The sequence below is a fragment of the Lonchura striata genome, chromosome 6 (assembly GCF_046129695.1).
Source record: "Lonchura striata isolate bLonStr1 chromosome 6, bLonStr1.mat, whole genome shotgun sequence".
Classification (NCBI taxonomy): Eukaryota; Metazoa; Chordata; class Aves; order Passeriformes; family Estrildidae; genus Lonchura; species Lonchura striata.
Window position 1 is genome coordinate 37558149 of NC_134608.1, and position 18759 is coordinate 37576907.

The following is an 18759-nucleotide window of genomic DNA, read 5'->3' on the forward strand; positions in this document are numbered from 1 at the left end:
TTAGAGGTTTTTTTGGGCATAGTTCCCTTTTCATGGTCTAGGGTAGAGGGAGTAAAAACTAAACAAAACGGCAAATATCCATGAAGTTGTTATTTTGTGTGCACAGAATTGCAAAGTGTGAGGTTAACTGTTGGTGCTGCTGTGTAGAGCAGAGTATAAATGCGTTGTCTGAGGCCTCCATGGATACTATTAACTGCTCTTTTGGGAGAAGAATTACTCTAATTGAACAGTTCAATAGGTTTGTTTTTCTGCTAGTTTAAAGTTGGAAGCAGAGCTGTGACGTGCCTACTTATGTGTTCAGTATGGTTGAAGGTATTCTGCTGTTTGCTACATATATGCTTCTGATACACTGCTGTATAGTTTTTCTTTTAAACAATAAATTAGGCCTTATCTGTAACTGGGTTTTTTGGGGGGGAATTGGAAAATCCAGAGGCAGTGCCCTGCTGGCTCTTCTCTGTATTCAAAAGTGATTAAAAGGTGAAACACAGATCACTGAAATGCTGTCTCATTCCTTGGAAAACAATACGACACCATACCACAAAAGCAGAACAGCAAAGTAAAGCATCTAGTTTACCTGGATTTCATTACTCAGAAAAGCAATTAAAAGGTCTTTTTTAATTTCAAACTCAGACGGTGTGAACTCAGAGTTTAGTTGTATATGCATTAATTTTATTTGTTCAACTTGAGGTTAGTGGAGGCTTTAGCTTTGTATGAAATTTTGTATTTGCTTTTTGAAAAGCCATAGTGTCTTATATATACCAGTTATATTTAAGACACTGCCATAAAAAAAAAAACAAACAAACATGGGAATTACATTTTGCTTTAAAATGTGGTCTATAGCTCTGGGAAATTGTTGTTGGTGTAACTATGCATTTACCAAAGCAAGCTAAACTGAGTGGGGAAAGGAGAGCATGTAATTCTCCTTCAAACAAAATAGTTCAGATTTTTTTGTACAACTACAATTTTTCCTATTGGAGATTATATGCATTTAAAGAAGTCTGACAAAAATATGCCTAGCTGCTATTACTGTGCTAGTCTGTGTTTTCCACACAAACCTTGTCTGAGTGAATCTTCTGTTTGGAGATATATATATACACACACATATATATATATTTGTGTCAGGATTTATTCTGGAGATATTACTACTGGAAAACCTCACAGCATTAACTATTCTGCTACTTCAGGGAGACTTGTATGTCTCAATTCTAAATTTCTTCAAGAAGGCAAAGTATTTTAGGGATTTGCATAAGTATAGAAAATCTATCTTAATATGTTGGTGTGGAATTGCAAAACACAAAAAACCCATGTGTGGGAAAAACCCAGAAAACTGCTAAAATTGCAAGGCAACAAGGTGGCACAGAAGATTGTATCTTTGACCAGTTTTAATCCTTATATGGATAAAACCTTCCATGCTATAAATAAATGAGGAATACATACTTTCTGTGATTTCAGTTTTTTGTCCACATGGATGTTTTGTCAGTGTACTTGCAGTGATAGGATGGAGAAAAGAAGCTGCTTCTGTGGGCTGAAATACTGGAACAAGTATTGGTGCTCAACTGCCAGCTGGTCACACTTCATATCCATACACTTAGTGTGTGGCTAGCGAGACTGAATTACTTTTACCTCCCTGATTTGCCTTGCTAAGAAGAGGTACTGTGCATTAGCTGCAATACAGTACTTTGTACTTGCATGGCAGCTTGTGTTTGTGTGTGTGCCCTCAGCTAGGAGTGGAGTTGTTATCATTATTTACTATGGCGGTTGATGTTAGTCATGAAGAGCAGGAAAGCACAAGAAACTCGGGGATGAAAATGTCCTGCTTCAAACAGCTCTGCAAAACACACCCCATTCAGCTTGCAGCTAAGCACAAGAGCCAGATTTTGCACTTAGCACTTACAGAGTTCCTGTTTGATACCAGTAAGAAAAGCTTGCTGGACTTTCATTCAGAAATATGCAGTGGATATTTGTTTAAATTGGGAGAATCTGCTTTTAAAGATAAGCTGTTTCAGGAGACAAGCTGTTTGTTTGGTGCAGGTCAGTGGGCATAAAATTTAGAAACCTTGTTATAAAACCTAGCTGCTCTCTGAAGATGTCCTTGGAGGATTCTTCTCCAGTGTGGGGTGTTTGCTTACTGACTGGATGCTATAAATGGGCAGACTTGGAAAAACAGGAGTGAGGGAAGAAACCCCACACCTACATTAACATTAAACTAAGCAAAGGGATTTAAAAGAGGATGAGGAAGGCTCTTTCAGAACAGAACTTAGATATTAAAAAAATACAATTACTATTAAAGTTATTTGCATGAAATGATTACATTCCTGCTGATATTTCACCTGTACTTTTAAAAATTTAGTGGTCCATTTGATGCAATTAAATGGCTTAAGTGTGAACTTCTCATTAAGAATGCTAGAAGATTCAAAGTGCCAGCCTGGCAGTGCAGAAGCTATTTATTTCCAAATGTTGTTTTTCTCAACTGTTAGAACTCTAAGGGAGAGGAAGGGAGAAAACAAATAGCTACTGAATTTGATACTGCAACTTAACATGAAGTTGGTATATATCAGTAAGGAAGTCATGGATGTGCCCTGTAACATATGAGTATTTACCTAAATGTTACCATCAGTAAAATATTTTTGAAAATCTGTGTTTTGTCCTTAAACTGAGTAGAAAAAAGGATAGATTTGTTTCAAAAATGTCAAAGAAATGTGAAATGAATGTCATCCCCATGTAAATCCACTGAAGCAGTATGCTGGTGATGTTGTAAACAGTTACATACAGTAGTGGATCAGGCTGTGTGCCTCTTGTTTGTTCCTATCTTCTCTCACTTCACTGTTCAACCAGTTTTTGCTATTGGAAATCTTCGTTAAAACCTATCGTGAAAATGAAAGAATGGAGAATTAATTATCTATCACTTAGCCTTCTGTATTATTACTTTGATCAGCAGAGAAGCACTTTGTGATTGTCAGCATATAAATAAATGAAAGGCTGAATTAAGTGTCTGAGTTATTCACTATTCAGTATGCTTGTGTAACACTTACTGACTTTCTTTTGGGCATTGTAGGTACGTTTTAAGGATATCGTTAAGCTCTCCTGTACTTTTTCGTTTATTTGGTAGGCAGGATACAGACTAGTAACTGTTTTGAGGACAAGAGTAATTAATGTTGTATGTACAGGAGCCTTGTGGAGCAATTAAAATAGGAAGACAAGCAAAAGCATATCTTCTTATATGGGTGAAATACAGAGGAGTTATACTATGTCAGGTCAAGGAAGACTATTAAATGTGGAAATGCAAGGCTGAGTTTTGGCAATGTGGTTTTCTGCAAACAGCAGACAGGTGAAAGATGCCATGTTTTTCTGATTGATTTAATGCATGCCCTGGTTGATGGATACATTTTGAAATTGAATGACAAAAGGAATCACCATACTTTTTTGCTATGACACTAGGGAGAGATTTTTGCTCTTGTAATATATGTCATTTTTATTAGTGATCATAAGGAAAGGAAAACCCCTTTCACCTTCAAGGTGTTCTTTTCTACCACCTCATGAATGGTCTCTTCCATTAGAGGCACAAGTTTCATGTTTCCTCTCATTTTTTAAGCCTTTTATTTAATTTCTTCACAGAAGGGGTTGTCAAGCATTGGAACAGGCTGCCCAGGCAAGTGGTTGAGTCACTGTCCCTGGAGGTATTTAAAAGGTGTGTGGATGTGGCACTTGGGGACATTGTTTAGTGGTGGACTTGGCAGTGTTGGATTAGCAGCTGGAATTGATGATCCTAGAGGTCTTTCCCAACCAAAATGATTTTGTGGTTCATTTTGTGTCTTCCTCTCTCTTGGAAGACAGTTCTTGGTTTTAATTTTTTTGTTTGGTTGGTTTGCTTTCAAATGCCTGTTAAGCATTTTGACATAAGTAGATGAAAGTTGCTTGGAAAATGTGCATCTTACTACCCTTATAGGGAAAGCTTTCAGGTGTTGCTAAGTTCTGCTGGAAAGGAGGATTTGGTGACAGAGTTCAGTCATTCAATTGCTGTCAGGTATGCAAGGACCTATTATGTAGAAAGCTTCAGTCTAAAAAGTATTTTTATCACAGAGCTGTTACCTTATCTAATGAATTCTGGTGTGTTACTGGTTATTCTCTGTGGATGAGGATGTTAACTCAAGACACAGTATTTATTAAGAAATAATACAGTTTGCTCTTTTTCAAGCACAGCCATTAGTCTTAAGATGAGAATCACTTATATTGTAACTTTGAAGTTCTGAATTTGTTCTGTAATTTTGGAGGATAAAAGAGAAGGTTAGATGCTGGGGTTTGGATCTGTATATGTGAAGAGAGAACCACTTGAAGATTGGATACTCAATCTGGATGTTCACTTACATAAGCACAAAACAATTCAGTTGGTGATATAATAATTGAACAAATATATGTCTTTCATTAAATTAATGTGGAATTTGATTCAGGTTTTGTAGTAAGATGTGATAGAAACCAGAAGAATCCTTCAGAAGAACAATTAATCTAAGTCTGACTGTTTTAATTTGAGCAACCTGTTCTAGTGAGAGGTGTCCCTGCCTATGGTGGGGGTTGGAACTAGATGTTCTCTAAGGGCCTTTTCAACCTAAACCATTCTATGATTTTGTTCTCCACCAGAAGTAAAAACTTGATATGTTTGTTTGTTTGTTTGTTTGTAAATATTTAAGATCTTGACAGCACTTTGATTTATGCAGTAACAACTCTGGCTTTGGAAATCACATAACTTTCTCACTATTATTTTAACAGTGATGGCATCTTTTGTAGTCAAAGAAAAGTAAAATTTGAGTTGGCAGAGCTATTACTGTAACAGTTGTTACGATGTCCTTTGTAGTTGAAGGAAAAGAAAACTGCAGTTGACAGAGCAATGAAATGTTTTGATACCTTTGTTTCTAGAGTATGTAGTATGCAAATATTGCAGGGGGGTGCATTTGGCTTTATTAAGAATCTTAAATCCAGAGAACAATTAAAAAAAAAAAATCAGGTGGACAGTTTCTACTAGTTGAAAAGCATAATGCTAGAATACGTTCTAAATTTGTAAATATTAAAAAGTATGTTGCAAGTTGCTTTTTTTGTATTTTTATTTAATGAAATAACAGTTGCGCTTCAGAAGGAAAAGGTTTTGTAGCTCGTTTGCCAACAGGTAACACCTATATTTTCAGTATTGAAAGAGCATTGCTGTAAGGTAAAGGAGAAATATTAGAAGTACTCAGTAGACTGTAGCTGTGAACTGAATGGTAAAAACAACAGAGATATTTTTAGTACTTCTTTCTTTTTTGGAGTCAGTTATTATATATATATGCCTTCTGTTCAGGGCTAAACATGTTATCTTTAATAATGATGAAAGCTTACTTAGTTGCTTGAGGACTGTCATCATAATACTTTGAATTTCTATGTCACCACTTGGATTATCATACTAGGTTAAAACAGTGCTTGTTACTATCAAACAGCAACCAACAAAATCATAAACCAGAAAACTAAGAATCTAGTTTGTGGCTGTGGTGGAAAGTTGAATGACAACTTCTCTTTGTTTACTATGCCTGTTAAGTGCAACCCAAGCTTTTGCCAAGAATTGTCTTGGTAGATCTGTCTGCTCCCCAGGTTTGCTCTTTTCAGAGGAGTTGTGGTGCTGATGGCCATTGTTTCCTTTCACAGCTGTGTGTTCAGAGGCACCTGTGCATGAGGAGAAGTTTGTTCTATGGCCTCAGAGCTGAGTGCCAGGGAGGATGGCAGCTGCTCAGAGCTGGCAAAACCCCTCTATCTGCAATACCTGGAAAAAGCTCTGCAACTGGATCAGTTCCTACGACAGACATCTGCCATCTTTAACAGGAGTATATCCAGGTACCAAAAGCTTTTCTACTTTCCCTTGGGAGTGCCAAGGAAAGACAGGCATTTTTATAATACTGTTCCCCACCAACACCATATTAAGAATTTATCTGTGACTTGTTCATTAGAAACTCTTCTGCTTTAAAGGAGGAGAGGTCACTTAGATTAGAGAAGAGGAAATATAAAAAATACTATTAAATTTAATAATAAATCTAGCATTAGCTTTGAGTTCCTGAAGCAAATTTTTTCTGATTTCTTCTCTCTGGTGGCCACTGACACCAGAAGTTTTGTCACTGAATGAAGTTTTGTTCAGTGGAGATTTAGGCAGGATATTAGGGAAAGGTTCTCTATCCAGAGGGTGGTTGGGCACTGGAACAGGCTCCCCAGGGAAGGGATCACAGCACCAGCCTGACAGAGTTCAAGAAGCATTTTGACAACACTCTCAGGCACATGGTGTGATTCCTGGGGATTCTCCTGTGCAGAGCCAGGAGTTGGACTTAAAGGCTTTTGTGACTCCCTTCCAACTTGGGATATTCTATGGTTGTATGAAAGATTTTGGACTATGCTTCTCTCAGTTCATAGTGAACTATAATGTGCTACCAGCTCATGTACAAATTAGTACAATGTTCTAAAGTTCTTTTTTTCTAGCTAGTGGCCAAAACTTTTTTTGTCTGCAAAAAGTAGAAAGAGGAAGGGCTAAGTATATTTTCAGGGACACTTACAGCCTTTAGTCATAAAAAAAAATGGAAAGACTTATCAGATGCAGGATTTGTGTAAGTTGTAGCAATGAGGCAACATCAGTGTGTGTTTCTGTCCCAAAACAAGTACATATTTCATTTCATCAATGTTTCAGAATTGCAGAGTTACAGAACTGGTAACAGAATGGGCAGCATATAACAGATATATTTATAAGCATGTATTAAGAGCCACAAAATGATTAGAAAAGGTGTATCTGGGACATTTCTCACATGTCTCAGTGAGCATGACAATATTGTTCTTTGGTTTGACTTGCGTAGTTCATGCTTCTAAAACTAGACACCTAGTTAAAGACTGGAGGGGCAGGTTGATAACATAGCCAGGCTGATCTCATGATTAACTATTGCTAAGGGGTTAATTGGGAAATTATTAACAGCAATATTTCTAATGTGTAAAATTACATCTGAACCTGTCTCAATTCTCAAACCTTTAGACAAATGCCCTTATGTAAGAAAGTTGGATGGACATCTTCTCTTTTGAATATTTTCCTGTCATTGCCACTGTATTATGGATCTTCTTGCAGTGATGAAAGTGAAGATGGATTGGATGACAATCCTTTGCTGCCTCAGTCTGGGGATCCCCTGATGCAAGTTAAGGAAGAGCCTCCAGACACCTTTCTTGGAGAGTCTTCTGGAGCAGGGAATTCTGGGATGCTGAACACACATTCCCTGAATGGAGTACTTCAGCCAGGTAGGCATGTACTGGGTTGAATCTCTGCTTTCTTTGGGTTAGTCTGGAAAAGCATTATTCTTAAGAACTTCATTTTTTATTTTTTTCTGTAAACAGAACCAAAGTCTGAAAAAGGGAGCTTGTATAATTTTTCCAAACTGAAGAAAAGCAGAAAGTGGCTGAAGGTAAGAATGTGGGAAAGAAATGCAGCTATTGTGGAATCTGTGAGTAGAGTTACCCACCTAGCTATTCTCAGTCATTTGCCAGCAGTCCTGGCTAACCAGGGGGGCCCCAGTTGACTGAAAGTTTGCAAGCATGACAACCATTTACAAGAAAAGCTGTCAGGAGGGCGTAGGGACCTACAGAACTGTCAGCCTGTCCTTGGTGCTCTGTGAAAGGTTATAGAGCAGATCATCTTGAGTGTCATCACGCAGCATGTGCCAGATAACCAGGGATCAGGCCCAGCCAGCATGGGTTTATGAAAGTCAGGTCCTGCTTTGTTGGAATCTGAGGTATTGATGATTCCAAGTTTGTAGAAAGTGTCTGTCTTTCTGCCCCGTTGTCAAAGAAGAAGCTATAATTCATCTGTGCTGGTCTTCAAGGTTGTTTATTCTTGTTTATCTCTAACATGTTCTGCTGCCCTGCTGCAGGTCTGTCCTGCAGGGCAGCGTGTGGGGCTCTGCCCTCAGTGGGATGTTACAAACATTATATACCAGAAACTACCTGTGCTGTATTTACAATAACGTGCCAATATCTATCACCTACATTGAACAGTGTGTCCCCAGCCTAAACCAATAGAAAAATGCCAACACTACAGTGAAACAGGGAGGGCATGTAGAAGGAGAAAAAGGACAAGACTCACCCAATTTCCTCCATCTTGTCCCCTTTGAACCCCTAATCTAGAAACTTAAAATTTCACTTTTGCACCCGTGCTACACTTAATTATTACTTATATCAAAAACTCAGATCTTGTAATTTATCCTGTAAGATTGAAAACTCTTTTCCATGGACAGAGATCAGAGACTGTCTCTCGGGGCTCTGTCCAGGGGGGTTCCTGATCCCCTACCAGGGTCCCAGGCCTTCCAGGGCAGCCAGAGGGAAGCCCTGGATTCTCACACTGCTTGACCAACCTGATCATATTCTGTGACAAGGTGGCCTGTCTAATGGATGAAGGAAAGTCTGTGGATGTATGTCTAGACTTCAGTAAAGCCTTTGACACCATCTCCCACAGCATTCTCCTTGACAAGGTGGCTTTTCACATTTGGATGGGTGCCTGGTTTACCAGGTGAAAAACTGTCTGCATGGCTGGGTCCAGACAGTGGTGGTGCCTGCAGTTAGATCAGCTGGTGGTAGCTCCAGTGGTGATCCCCAGGGCCTGGTCCTGTTTATTGTCTATTTTCAGTGATCTGAATGAAGTGATCAAATGCACCCTCAGTTACTTGTAGACAAGTTGGGTGGGAGTGTTGATCTTCTGGAGGGGAGGAAGGCTCTGCAGAGGATTCTGAACAGGCTGGATCATAGGCCAAGGCCAATTGCATGAGGTTCAACAAAGTAAATGTCCTGCCCTTGGGTCACAACCACCCCATGCAGTACTACAGGCTGGGGGAAGTGTGGCTGTAAGGCTGCTCAGCAGAAAAGGACTTGAGAGTGCTGGTTGACAGCAGTGAACATCCAGCAGTGTGCAAATAGCCAAGAAGGTCAATGGCAGCCTGACCTATATCAGCAGTAGTGTGGCCAGCAGGACCACGGCAGTGATTTTCTCCCTGTACTTGGTGTCCTGGTGAGGCCACACCTTGAACCCTGTGTCCAGTTTGGGCCTCTCACAATGAGAAAGACATTGAGGTGCTGGAGCAGGTCCAGGGAAGGGCAATGGAGCTAGGGAAGTCTCTGGAGCACAAGCCTTAGGAGGAGCAGCTGGGGGAGCTGGGGATATTAAGCCTGGAGAAAAGGAGATTTGGGGGGGACTCCCTGGAGGGAGATTGTAGTGAGGTGAGGATGAATCTTCTCTCCCAGATAATAAGCAATAGGGCAATACAAATGGCCTCAAGTGCCAGGGGAGGTTTAGATTGTATAATAGTAAAATTTTATTCACTGGGAAGAATGGTCAGACATTAGAACAGGCTGCCCAGGGAAGTTTTGGAATCGCTATTCCTGGAGGTGTCCAAAAGGCATGTGGATGTAGTGCATGGGAATGCAGTTTAGTGGTGGACTTGGCAGTTAGTTTACATTCAGAATCTGAATTACTTTTAAATTAAACTAATCTATTGTGAAATGGAGATTTGGGACTTGACTGAAACTTTGTTTTTAAATTGAACTCAGTACAAGGTCTCAGTGAGGATGGCAGAAGAGAGTGGAATGGTGGCTCTATGCTGTCTTTGCCTTTTCACTGTATTGCAGGCATCTCAAGTTAGCAAAAACATGTTGCCAAGCGGTTGAACAGGAGCCAAACTTACAGAAACTGATGCAGGGAGAAGTGGTAGAATAGTGGGACAGACTACAAATGGGGTAGGGAAGCAAATGACACATCATAAAATACCCCTGCTGTTACCTGTCTTTTCTCACTGCTGCTTTTCTGAGACCACAGACAAAGTGGACTAAAATGATTTAACTATGACAAACTAACAGAAAACTGCTTTCCTCCAAATCAGAAAATGCATATTGAGTTCACTGCTATACTGGTCTACTCCTCAGAAAACTATTTTCTATGAGGCATTTTAGATGGACACGTTGTAAGTACCAAGTATTGTTGGGTGAGACCCACACCTCTTTGTTAGGTATAGGCTCAAGAGTGCTTTGCATAAATAAACAATTCAGCACAGGGACTTGGGATTGTTAAATTCGTTTCCATTTATTCTTGTTAGAGTATCCTTCTGAGTGATGATTCCAGTGACACAGATTCACCAAGTGATGAGGATGGAGAGGAGGAAGAAGAGTTTTCTCTTTCAAGGGAGGAACTTCATGATATGCTGCGATTACACAAGTATAAGAAATTGCATCAAAGTAAATATAGCAAAGACAAAGAGGTAAAAAGTCAGAATTTTTACATTTTCTTGATTTTTATTCTTTCTTTTAACTGCATTATTTTGACTGCTCTTATGTTTTTGTAAAAACTCATAATTTAGTGAACTGGAAAATACACTGTTTGGTAGTCAGTAACTACCTAACAGCACTTTTAGTCAAGGGTTATTTAATGAATTCCATACATAGAATGAAAGATGCTGTGAATCTGTCAGTAATGTATGTATCTAGTACTGGCACATGTTATATATAGTTTCCACAATGCTCTGTCCCAGTCACTAGACCAAATACAGATTTGGATGATATATATGCAATGTATATGAAAACGGAGATGCTGCAAGTTAAATTCTAATACAGGTGGTAGCTGCTATTCGAAAGTATTTATATCATAATTGAAGTGATGAATAGTAAGGTGATGTTTACAGTCTTTAAAGGGAGTACCTAGTTTACTACCTTGTCATTTTCTGTCAGGATTTGAGGTTTTACTTGACTCTATTTCTTTCTTTTTACCTTCTTTTTGTTTGTTTTGGATTTTCTTTTGATATTCTTTTTCTTTCCCTTAGAAGAAAATAGTCTGCAGCATTTTTGTAATTTTCTTAATAGTAAGCCAAATTCCATGGCTGCTTTGATTCTGATAATGTATTTCTTCAAATTATAAGGGCTTTTGCAGAAATGGTCACTGCTGATTTGAATTGCAGCAGAAAGTCTTAAATTAAGGAGGTTATCCTATTCTGTTATCTGAGAATGTGTCGGAGGTTAAAATTTGTCTTCTTATTTTATATTATTTTCAAATTTCTCCAGAAGAGTGAAGAAGTATTTTCCCACACAGGTCTTTGCTTCTCTCTACTTCTTTCCTTTGTTTACTTGTGAAGCTCTGAACCAATATTGTGTTAGCTTCTTGAAATACTGCATAGCTACACTAACATTCATGCACCACATTTTTACACTGGTCATAATTTTGTAAGATTTTACATAAATACTTATTTCCAGACTCATAAGAAATAAAACCCAGTGAAAGCAACCAGTGAGTGTATTGTTGGATTGACAGAACACAGTTATGGAGGGAGAAGAACATATATCAGAAAAGTTTGTTTATGCTTGTGATCTCACTTTTCAAAAATACTCTATTATTTAGAAGTATGCTTAGGTTTTAAATACTTAGTTTCTGAGCAGTACTGCCTTTAATTTGCCTGTTCATGTGTAACCTGTGTGGAGTTTTTCACTACTTCATTTGAATAATGCTGGGCATATATTGGCATTAAGGGAAAAATGCTGAGGCAGCTATATTTTTACTTGACAATCTGAGTGTTCAAGTTGTTTGTCTTTATGAAAATCTTATAAATGCCTTTTTTTTTAAACCCATCCTTTTACATCCTTCGGAATGATAAAGTAGAACATGTATGTAATTTGGGAATACAGGCAAAACAAATGTTAGGACCATAATTGGACCTCTTCATGTAATGTGTTGTCTTGCTGGGTAGCACCTGTATGGAAGACAGAGAAGTGTTTTGAAAGTGCAACCTTCACTGTGTGCTCTTCCCTCTTAACCAGGTGGGCTTGGTTCCCAGTGCAGAACTTGGAAGCCAGCCCTGGGAGCAGTTTCACTTTAGACACTCTCTGATAGTTGATGACAAATGCAAAATATGGAGAAGTGCATGCTTCCTGATCTCTTCTTTATGTTCAGGATCTGAGCTTGTTTAGGGGCTGTCTCTGATACCTGCTCACTCTCCCCTTCAGTTGCAGCAGTACCAGTACTACAGCGCGGGGCTGCTCTCTACCTACGACCCCTACTACGAGCAGCAGCGCCACCTGCTAGGGCCCAAGAAAAAGAAATTTAAAGAAGAGAAAAAAATAAAAGGTAAAGTCACTATCCTCATGCTTTTAAATGGCTGCCATAGTTTAACTTTCCTACACTGTTTCCTTTGATTAAACCTAAATGTTCAAGACTTGTGGGTTTTGCAGGGAAATACCAAGTTCTGGCAAAGAAAAATGTATTTGAAAAATATTATGCTTTATCATCTGGTTTCTAGAAAGCTAAGGTGGAAAAAAGGTGTGTGACTGGAGAGTTGATGGCTTAAGATTTTCTTTGTGGACCTTATTCAGTGGTTTGGAATCCATAAGCATTGTTTCATATCATGGTCCATTTTCTCAAGAGTATTTTGAAAACATTATAGGTCCTTGAAAAATGCAAGAACTTACCCAGCACCTGCTGCAGTTATTCCTGAACATGTAGTTTTAGTGATCAGGAAGTTACAGGGCGTGAGTGTTTCAGGAAAATAGAGGGAACTTGGAGTTTATGTTTGATGTCAGTTAGTATAGAATTATACCTCTGACATAACAGCTGGAGTTTCTGAGATGCACATTTGCCAGGAAGTACAGTTTCCTTTCTTGTTTGGGCTGGCAGTAGTTGTAAATCTGTAAGGAAGCAGAGGCTATGAGCTGTCAATGTAAGGTGAATTCTCTTAGTGTAAGTACTTAAATTTGAGCTGTGTTTTAAAGGCATTATTTCAGTCTGGCTTCCATTCTTTTTGCAAGTTCCTTTAACTGTGGTGTTTTTTTTCTCCATTAATCTTGCAGCATCCATAATTTTGCATACTCACAGTGAACATTTTTAATATTTTATACCAGTATCAGTTTCCTCTGAAAACTAGTATGACATGACAACATGCCAATCTCTTTCAATGCAGTCTTCTCTTTGTTGAGAAGTTTGCTTTGAGACTTATTATACCAAATGATTATGTTGTCACCTTTAAAAGTCTTGCCTTTATGTATCTTCAAGTAGAATTTTGCTGCAAAGCAAGAAACATGCACCAAGTCCAAGACATTTTAACTCTAAAGGCATGTTTCCCTGGGTGGAAGTAATTGCATTTCACCCCTCTATTAAACAGGAAAATCTTTCCATTATAAATTAATGAGGAAATATCTAAGAGTATAAATTAACTGTACCAGAATTGGGAAACATGGATAAGTTTGACTTTTTTGTTGGTTCTACATATAGACTGATTAGGAAAATTTACTCAGGAAAGGTGCCTGATTAAATGTACCCAAAAAATAGAAATGTATTTTTATGATTGTTTTTGCCATGCAGGTAAGTTGAAAAAAGTAAAAAAAAAGAGGAGACGGGATGAAGAACTCTCTTCAGAGGAGTCACCACGACACCACCATCATCAGACCAAAGTTTTTGCCAAGTTTTCCCACGATACACCACCACCTGGGTCCAAGAAAAAGCATTTGTCTATTGAGCAACTTAATGCACGTCGGCGCAAAGTGTGGCTTAGCATTGTTAAAAAGGAGTTACCAAAGGTGAGCTTGGCTAATGGCAGTAGATCAGTAACGATGCCAGAAAATGAAATAGCAAATCAACTTAGTGGGGACTTGACACTTAGAGTAAAGTAAGATCTGATTTTTCTGGTGGTCATTAATGACCTATCTGGAATTCTGTAATCCATAAGCAACGTGTAGTTGAAATATCACCAGTGGTACCTAAAAGGATTATGTAGTGCTTTGCCATGGCTATTCAACCCTCGGCAATGAAAAGTGCAATAAGCTCTGGCAGGTACTCACACTGATCTACAGGATGGCAATATAGAGCAAACCAGTATCTAGGTTTACAGCAGAATTCAGAAAAGGGTGTTTTAGTCACAGCACCTGCGTTTTTGAAACCTTACCTCAGAAACAGATTAGGGAAAAGTGTTTGTATCATTTACAGTACAAGCTTCAGGCACAATTGAAGCAGTAGGTTGGGTTCACTGTTGGGGATTTTCTGAGATAGTCATAGTGGACCTTAGAACCTGCTTTTTGAAATTCACAGTTAGCAGACTTTGAATTCTAGGAAGTTACAACAAGTCATGACTGTATCATCCTTTATGAACTTAAAAGCTAAACAAATGATATGTGCCGTGAGAGAGACCATATTTTTTCAAAATGCTAATTTTGGTCATGTGAAGAACATGGGAGCTACATATATTCTTTACATCTTTGGGAAACAGTGGAAAATATTGTTGTCCTCAGTGATAAAAATGGAATAGGAGAACTCCGCTTTGCAACAGTAGTAATTAAAGAAACAATTGTGGAAAAGGAGGTGTTTTGCATGCATCCTTCAGGATGTGGAATATATTTAGGTATTCCTTCAGTAATTTAAGAATGAAAACCTGTTTCAGTCAAAATGAATACTTACAGTACCTATTCTCAATTACGCAGTAGTGTGCATGACTGAAGTTGGTACATTTACCTGCTGAAGACTTGATAGTGATTTTTAAAAATACTGTGATGCCATTATCCCTTAACTAATTTACAGGTTGTGCTCTTTTACAGGCATACAAACAGAAAGCTTCAGCTCGTAACCTCTTCCTAACCAACAGCAAAAAGGTGGGTGGTGTTTAATTTCATACTGTTTATTGTACTGGATGTAATAAGCAGTAACCTCTCCATGTTTCTTCTGTTTCTTACAATTCTGACTATACTAGCAGACAGTATAGGAGAAAGCACTGTATACAAGTGATTGTGATTTATTATAAGCCTTTTCATTTTTTAGTTGTGTTGTTTTGTCCTGTTTCATGAGCAACAGATGAAACAAGCAACATGAGTTCCTTTCATGAGATATTTCTGGCTTTTGAAAGATTTAGTTTATGCATACTAAATTTACTAATCTTTGATACTGTACAGTAGTGGCTTGGTACACTTCAAATTTTGAGTTGCCCATCTATCCACTACTTAAAACCTGCTGGTTTTAAGCATTCTGGATTAAATCAAAGGGGCTCTTGGAATATTAAGTGCTTTAATTTAGATAAATATGTAGAGGGCCTGAGAATAAAATAGAACAGTTTTCAGCTTAAGTGATTGCAAAAGCAATCCATCTTCGTCTGAGAGTCTTCTCTGAGAATCAACATTGTTTCTACCTATAGAACTTTACTTACAAACACTGGGTAACAGCTTTCTTAGCACTTTTCAGGGGGTTATGCTCAGGTGTCTGATTCATTTCTATGGCTAATGATGAAAAGGTAATCAAGTATATATATGACTGAGAATTGTTAGAGACAAAGTGGTGTAGGACTTACCCTGTTCTGTATATACATTATTGAGAAAGGGAGCATTTTCTCTGTAAGGGATGCAGAAAATGGGACTTGCTTGTATGTTTAAGGAACTTGGCCAGTAGAATTTACATATTTTAAAGTTCCACTTCTTTTGCCTTCATTTTGTTTTATCATTTTAAATCTGTATGTTCAAATTGTTGATGTGCAAATTTTGGTGGAAGAAAAAACTGTCACAAACTCAAAAACCCAGCAATTTTGATCACTATTGCAATGACATCAAATTATTTCTACTTGACCAAAAAAATTGCATTTTCTTATGCTTCATGAAATAGTAGCAAAACTGTGGAATGCCCCATCACTTTTCTGTGTATTAATGTGAACAAGATTGTGTTCCACCAGTACTGCTATTGCAGTATTCTTAAATATATTGTTATTGAAGTGAAAAAATAACCCCAGAAAATTGTCAAGAAATAGGTGAGTAAGAGCTGTAGGTAAGCTTTGAATTTTGTTCTTCTGAGTCCCTTTCAAGGACCTATCCATCAGATCAGTTTTTTATGTATTATTCCATGCTGAAACTGTCTTCAGATTTTATATTCTCCACCATCTCAGAATGTTTTTGGGAGATTGCATTCTCTCATGCCATTTCAGAAGCATTGCTGCTGAGTAAAGTATCACAGGGTTTTTTTCTTTTGAAGTATCAGACTTAGTTATAATTAAATCTGACACTGTTTATTTCTGGCTTTCTTTACAATCTGCCCATTTTACCACTGTTCCCAAATCTTATTTCCTTTTAGCTGGCCCACCAGTGCATGAGGGAGGTCCGTAGAGCTGCTATCCAAGCCCAGAAAAACTGTAAGGAAACTCTACCACGAGCGCGTCGTCTCACCAAGGAGATGCTTCTCTATTGGAAAAAGTATGAAAAGGTGGAAAAAGAGCATCGGAAACGAGCTGAGAAGGAGGCTCTGGAGCAACGCAAGCTGGATGAGGAGATGAGAGAGGTACAGCAAAATGACAGATTGCTGATTTATAATATGCTGAGGAGACACAGAAGTGACTGGATAGTTTGACTTTCTAAAGCCATGGAATTCAGTTATTTGTTCTGTTTTGGTGCTATTCCACATGTATCTTCTGCTGTCTTATTTTTCTTTACATAATTACTCTAATGTTAGCAAGAGGTGATTAAAAAAACCTTTCAAATTGCATAAATTCTTTATCACTGAGTGAAATTGAGGAAGGAATCAAAGAAGCTGGGCATGTTTCACAGACATACACAACACGTTGTTGGTAAGGGCCAATATTTTGTGATGGTTTGTACATCTTTCTGGGTCCGGAAGGAATGACACTTTTTCATTAACATTGAATTTTTTTGTCCTGTTCTTTTTTTTTTTTTTTCCCTGCTGTAAGATGATTCTGTTAGTTATGTATGGGGCAGAGAATTTTTCTGTGCTTGCGGTTTTTTTGGCCAATTGACGACTTCCTGAACTCTATTACAGAGTAAAAGGGATTGAATTTAGGAGAGTTTCCTTGTAAAAGCCCTCTAGTGAAACTGTGGTTGTTATTTTAGATATGTATACCTGATATGAGGAAAGGTTGAATCTTAAAACATAAATATAAGTCATTATAATGCTTAAATTATGCATGTATTTATTGTGTTTCTCTCTTGCAAATTCATTGGCATTTGGTAAAGTTTTCTGCTGACATAGATTAACAAATTTTAACTGCAGCATTTTTTGCCAAAGCCTAAGGGTGAACAGAGCTTCTGCAATGCCTTGTGGAATGCTGAGTAATGATAATATCTCAACTATATTACCTATTGATGTACTCATGTGTACTACCATAATTCCCTCTACTAATAAGTAACAGAATGTGGGAGTGAGGTTGCCATGAGAGCATCTTAACTGCTGAGTTCCTTTACTATAGACCACTACAGTTGTGCTATTTTTTCTTGATATTTTAATTTTTCAGTGTAAACAAAACATTTAAACTTTCTTTTGTTAGATTATGGTGTTTTTTTCATGATTACTGAGCTTTAAAAAACTTTTAATTTACAACATTTTTAATATTTTAGTATAGATATTTATGTAGTTGGTCAGTGTTCTTATGTGCAGCTAATGTAGCACTTCACAAAGTGATGTGCTTAACATAATCTAGATAGATTGGTTGTTGATACATAATTTAGATGATTTTTTAAAATTATATTTTTAACATTGAACTGTTCTCCTGTCTCTTTTCCCCCTTCTTTTCTTTTTGGGAAATGCTCTTTTCTTAGGCTAAGAGACAGCAGCGAAAACTGAACTTCCTGATCACACAAACTGAATTGTATGCCCATTTTATGAGTCGGAAACGAGATATTGGACATGATGGGATACAGGAGGAAATCCTGCGCAAACTGGAAGACAGTTCTACCCAAAGGCAGATTGATATTGGTGGAGGAGTAGTGGTCAACATCACCCAAGAAGATTATGGTAAGTGATTCATCTGCAGTCCTTTCCTTCCACTCTTTTGAAATTTACTGTACTTTGTGTGTTATTGTGCAGACCTAACAATTTAAAGCACAACATCCTTCTCTGCAAGAAGGACTGCTGCAATTATTGGACTTGATCTGTGTGTTTGGGGGTTACTGATCCAGAGCTCTAATATGGGTATGGTATTTTCAGATAGCAACTATTACAAGGCCCAAGCTCTGAAGAATGCTGAGGATGCTTACCAGATTCATCAAGCCCGGGTATGTATTTTTTGCATCCATGAAGAAGAAGAGCAAGCAAAGTAATTGGCAGAGGCCACAGCACCAGGATCTTTCATAACAGCCAAGTCAAATAGGTTAATCTGGGGGCCAGATTTGAATTTAATTCCATTGACACATTTTGTGTTAAACAAGTATAAAGCCAGAGTATACGGATTTGGGCTATAGAAACAGGCTCATTTTCTCTAAAATTTCTGGCGAGTAGCATGTCTTAATGTAAATTGTAAAGCCTTTTACACTACAGTTTCTTGATAAATTAATATATTCACCATCTTATGCATTACCTTCCTTTTCTTGTTCAGACCAGATCATTTGATGAAGATGCAAAGGAGAGCCGGGCTGCTGCTTTACGAGCTGCTAACAAGTCCGGTACTGGGTTTGGAGAAAGCTACAGTTTAGCAAACCCATCTATCCGAGCAGGAGAAGATATTCCACAGCCTACCATTTTCAATGGAAAACTGAAAGCTTATCAACTGAAAGGCATGAATTGGCTGGCCAACCTATATGAGCAGGTATATTAGTGCATCTTGCAAATTTTCATAACTTCTAGTATTATTTAAGTCACTAAAGCTAGCAAAAGAAATCTACTGTTTTTAAAAATACACTGTGTATAGTTGATCTTTAATGTATTTGGAAGAAAGAAAAATGTTAGGTAGTCCACGTAACATTATTTAGGACATAACAGCTTTGAATGGGGCT

The 18759-nt window shown here is 37.9% G+C and overlaps 1 protein-coding gene across 2 annotated transcripts in view; it reads left to right on the forward strand.

Moving 5' to 3' along the window:
* INO80 (INO80 complex ATPase subunit) overlaps positions 1-18759 on the forward strand; it is a 64937-nt gene that overhangs the window by 1745 nt on the left and 44433 nt on the right. The window contains exons 2-13 of one of the 2 annotated variants that reach the window (XM_077784158.1): positions 3616-3688; positions 5671-5856; positions 7121-7287; positions 7384-7451; positions 10128-10289; positions 12022-12142; positions 13373-13587; positions 14599-14652; positions 16112-16315; positions 17587-17782; positions 17975-18042; positions 18363-18572. In XM_077784158.1, the coding sequence (XP_077640284.1) occupies positions 5714-5856; positions 7121-7287; positions 7384-7451; positions 10128-10289; positions 12022-12142; positions 13373-13587; positions 14599-14652; positions 16112-16315; positions 17587-17782; positions 17975-18042; positions 18363-18572 (1608 nt within the window). In that variant the 5' untranslated portion in view covers positions 3616-3688; positions 5671-5713. The remainder of the gene's footprint in view (positions 1-3615; positions 3689-5670; positions 5857-7120; positions 7288-7383; positions 7452-10127; positions 10290-12021; positions 12143-13372; positions 13588-14598; positions 14653-16111; positions 16316-17586; positions 17783-17974; positions 18043-18362; positions 18573-18759) is intronic. The other variant, XM_021533451.2, reaches the window with a different exon arrangement.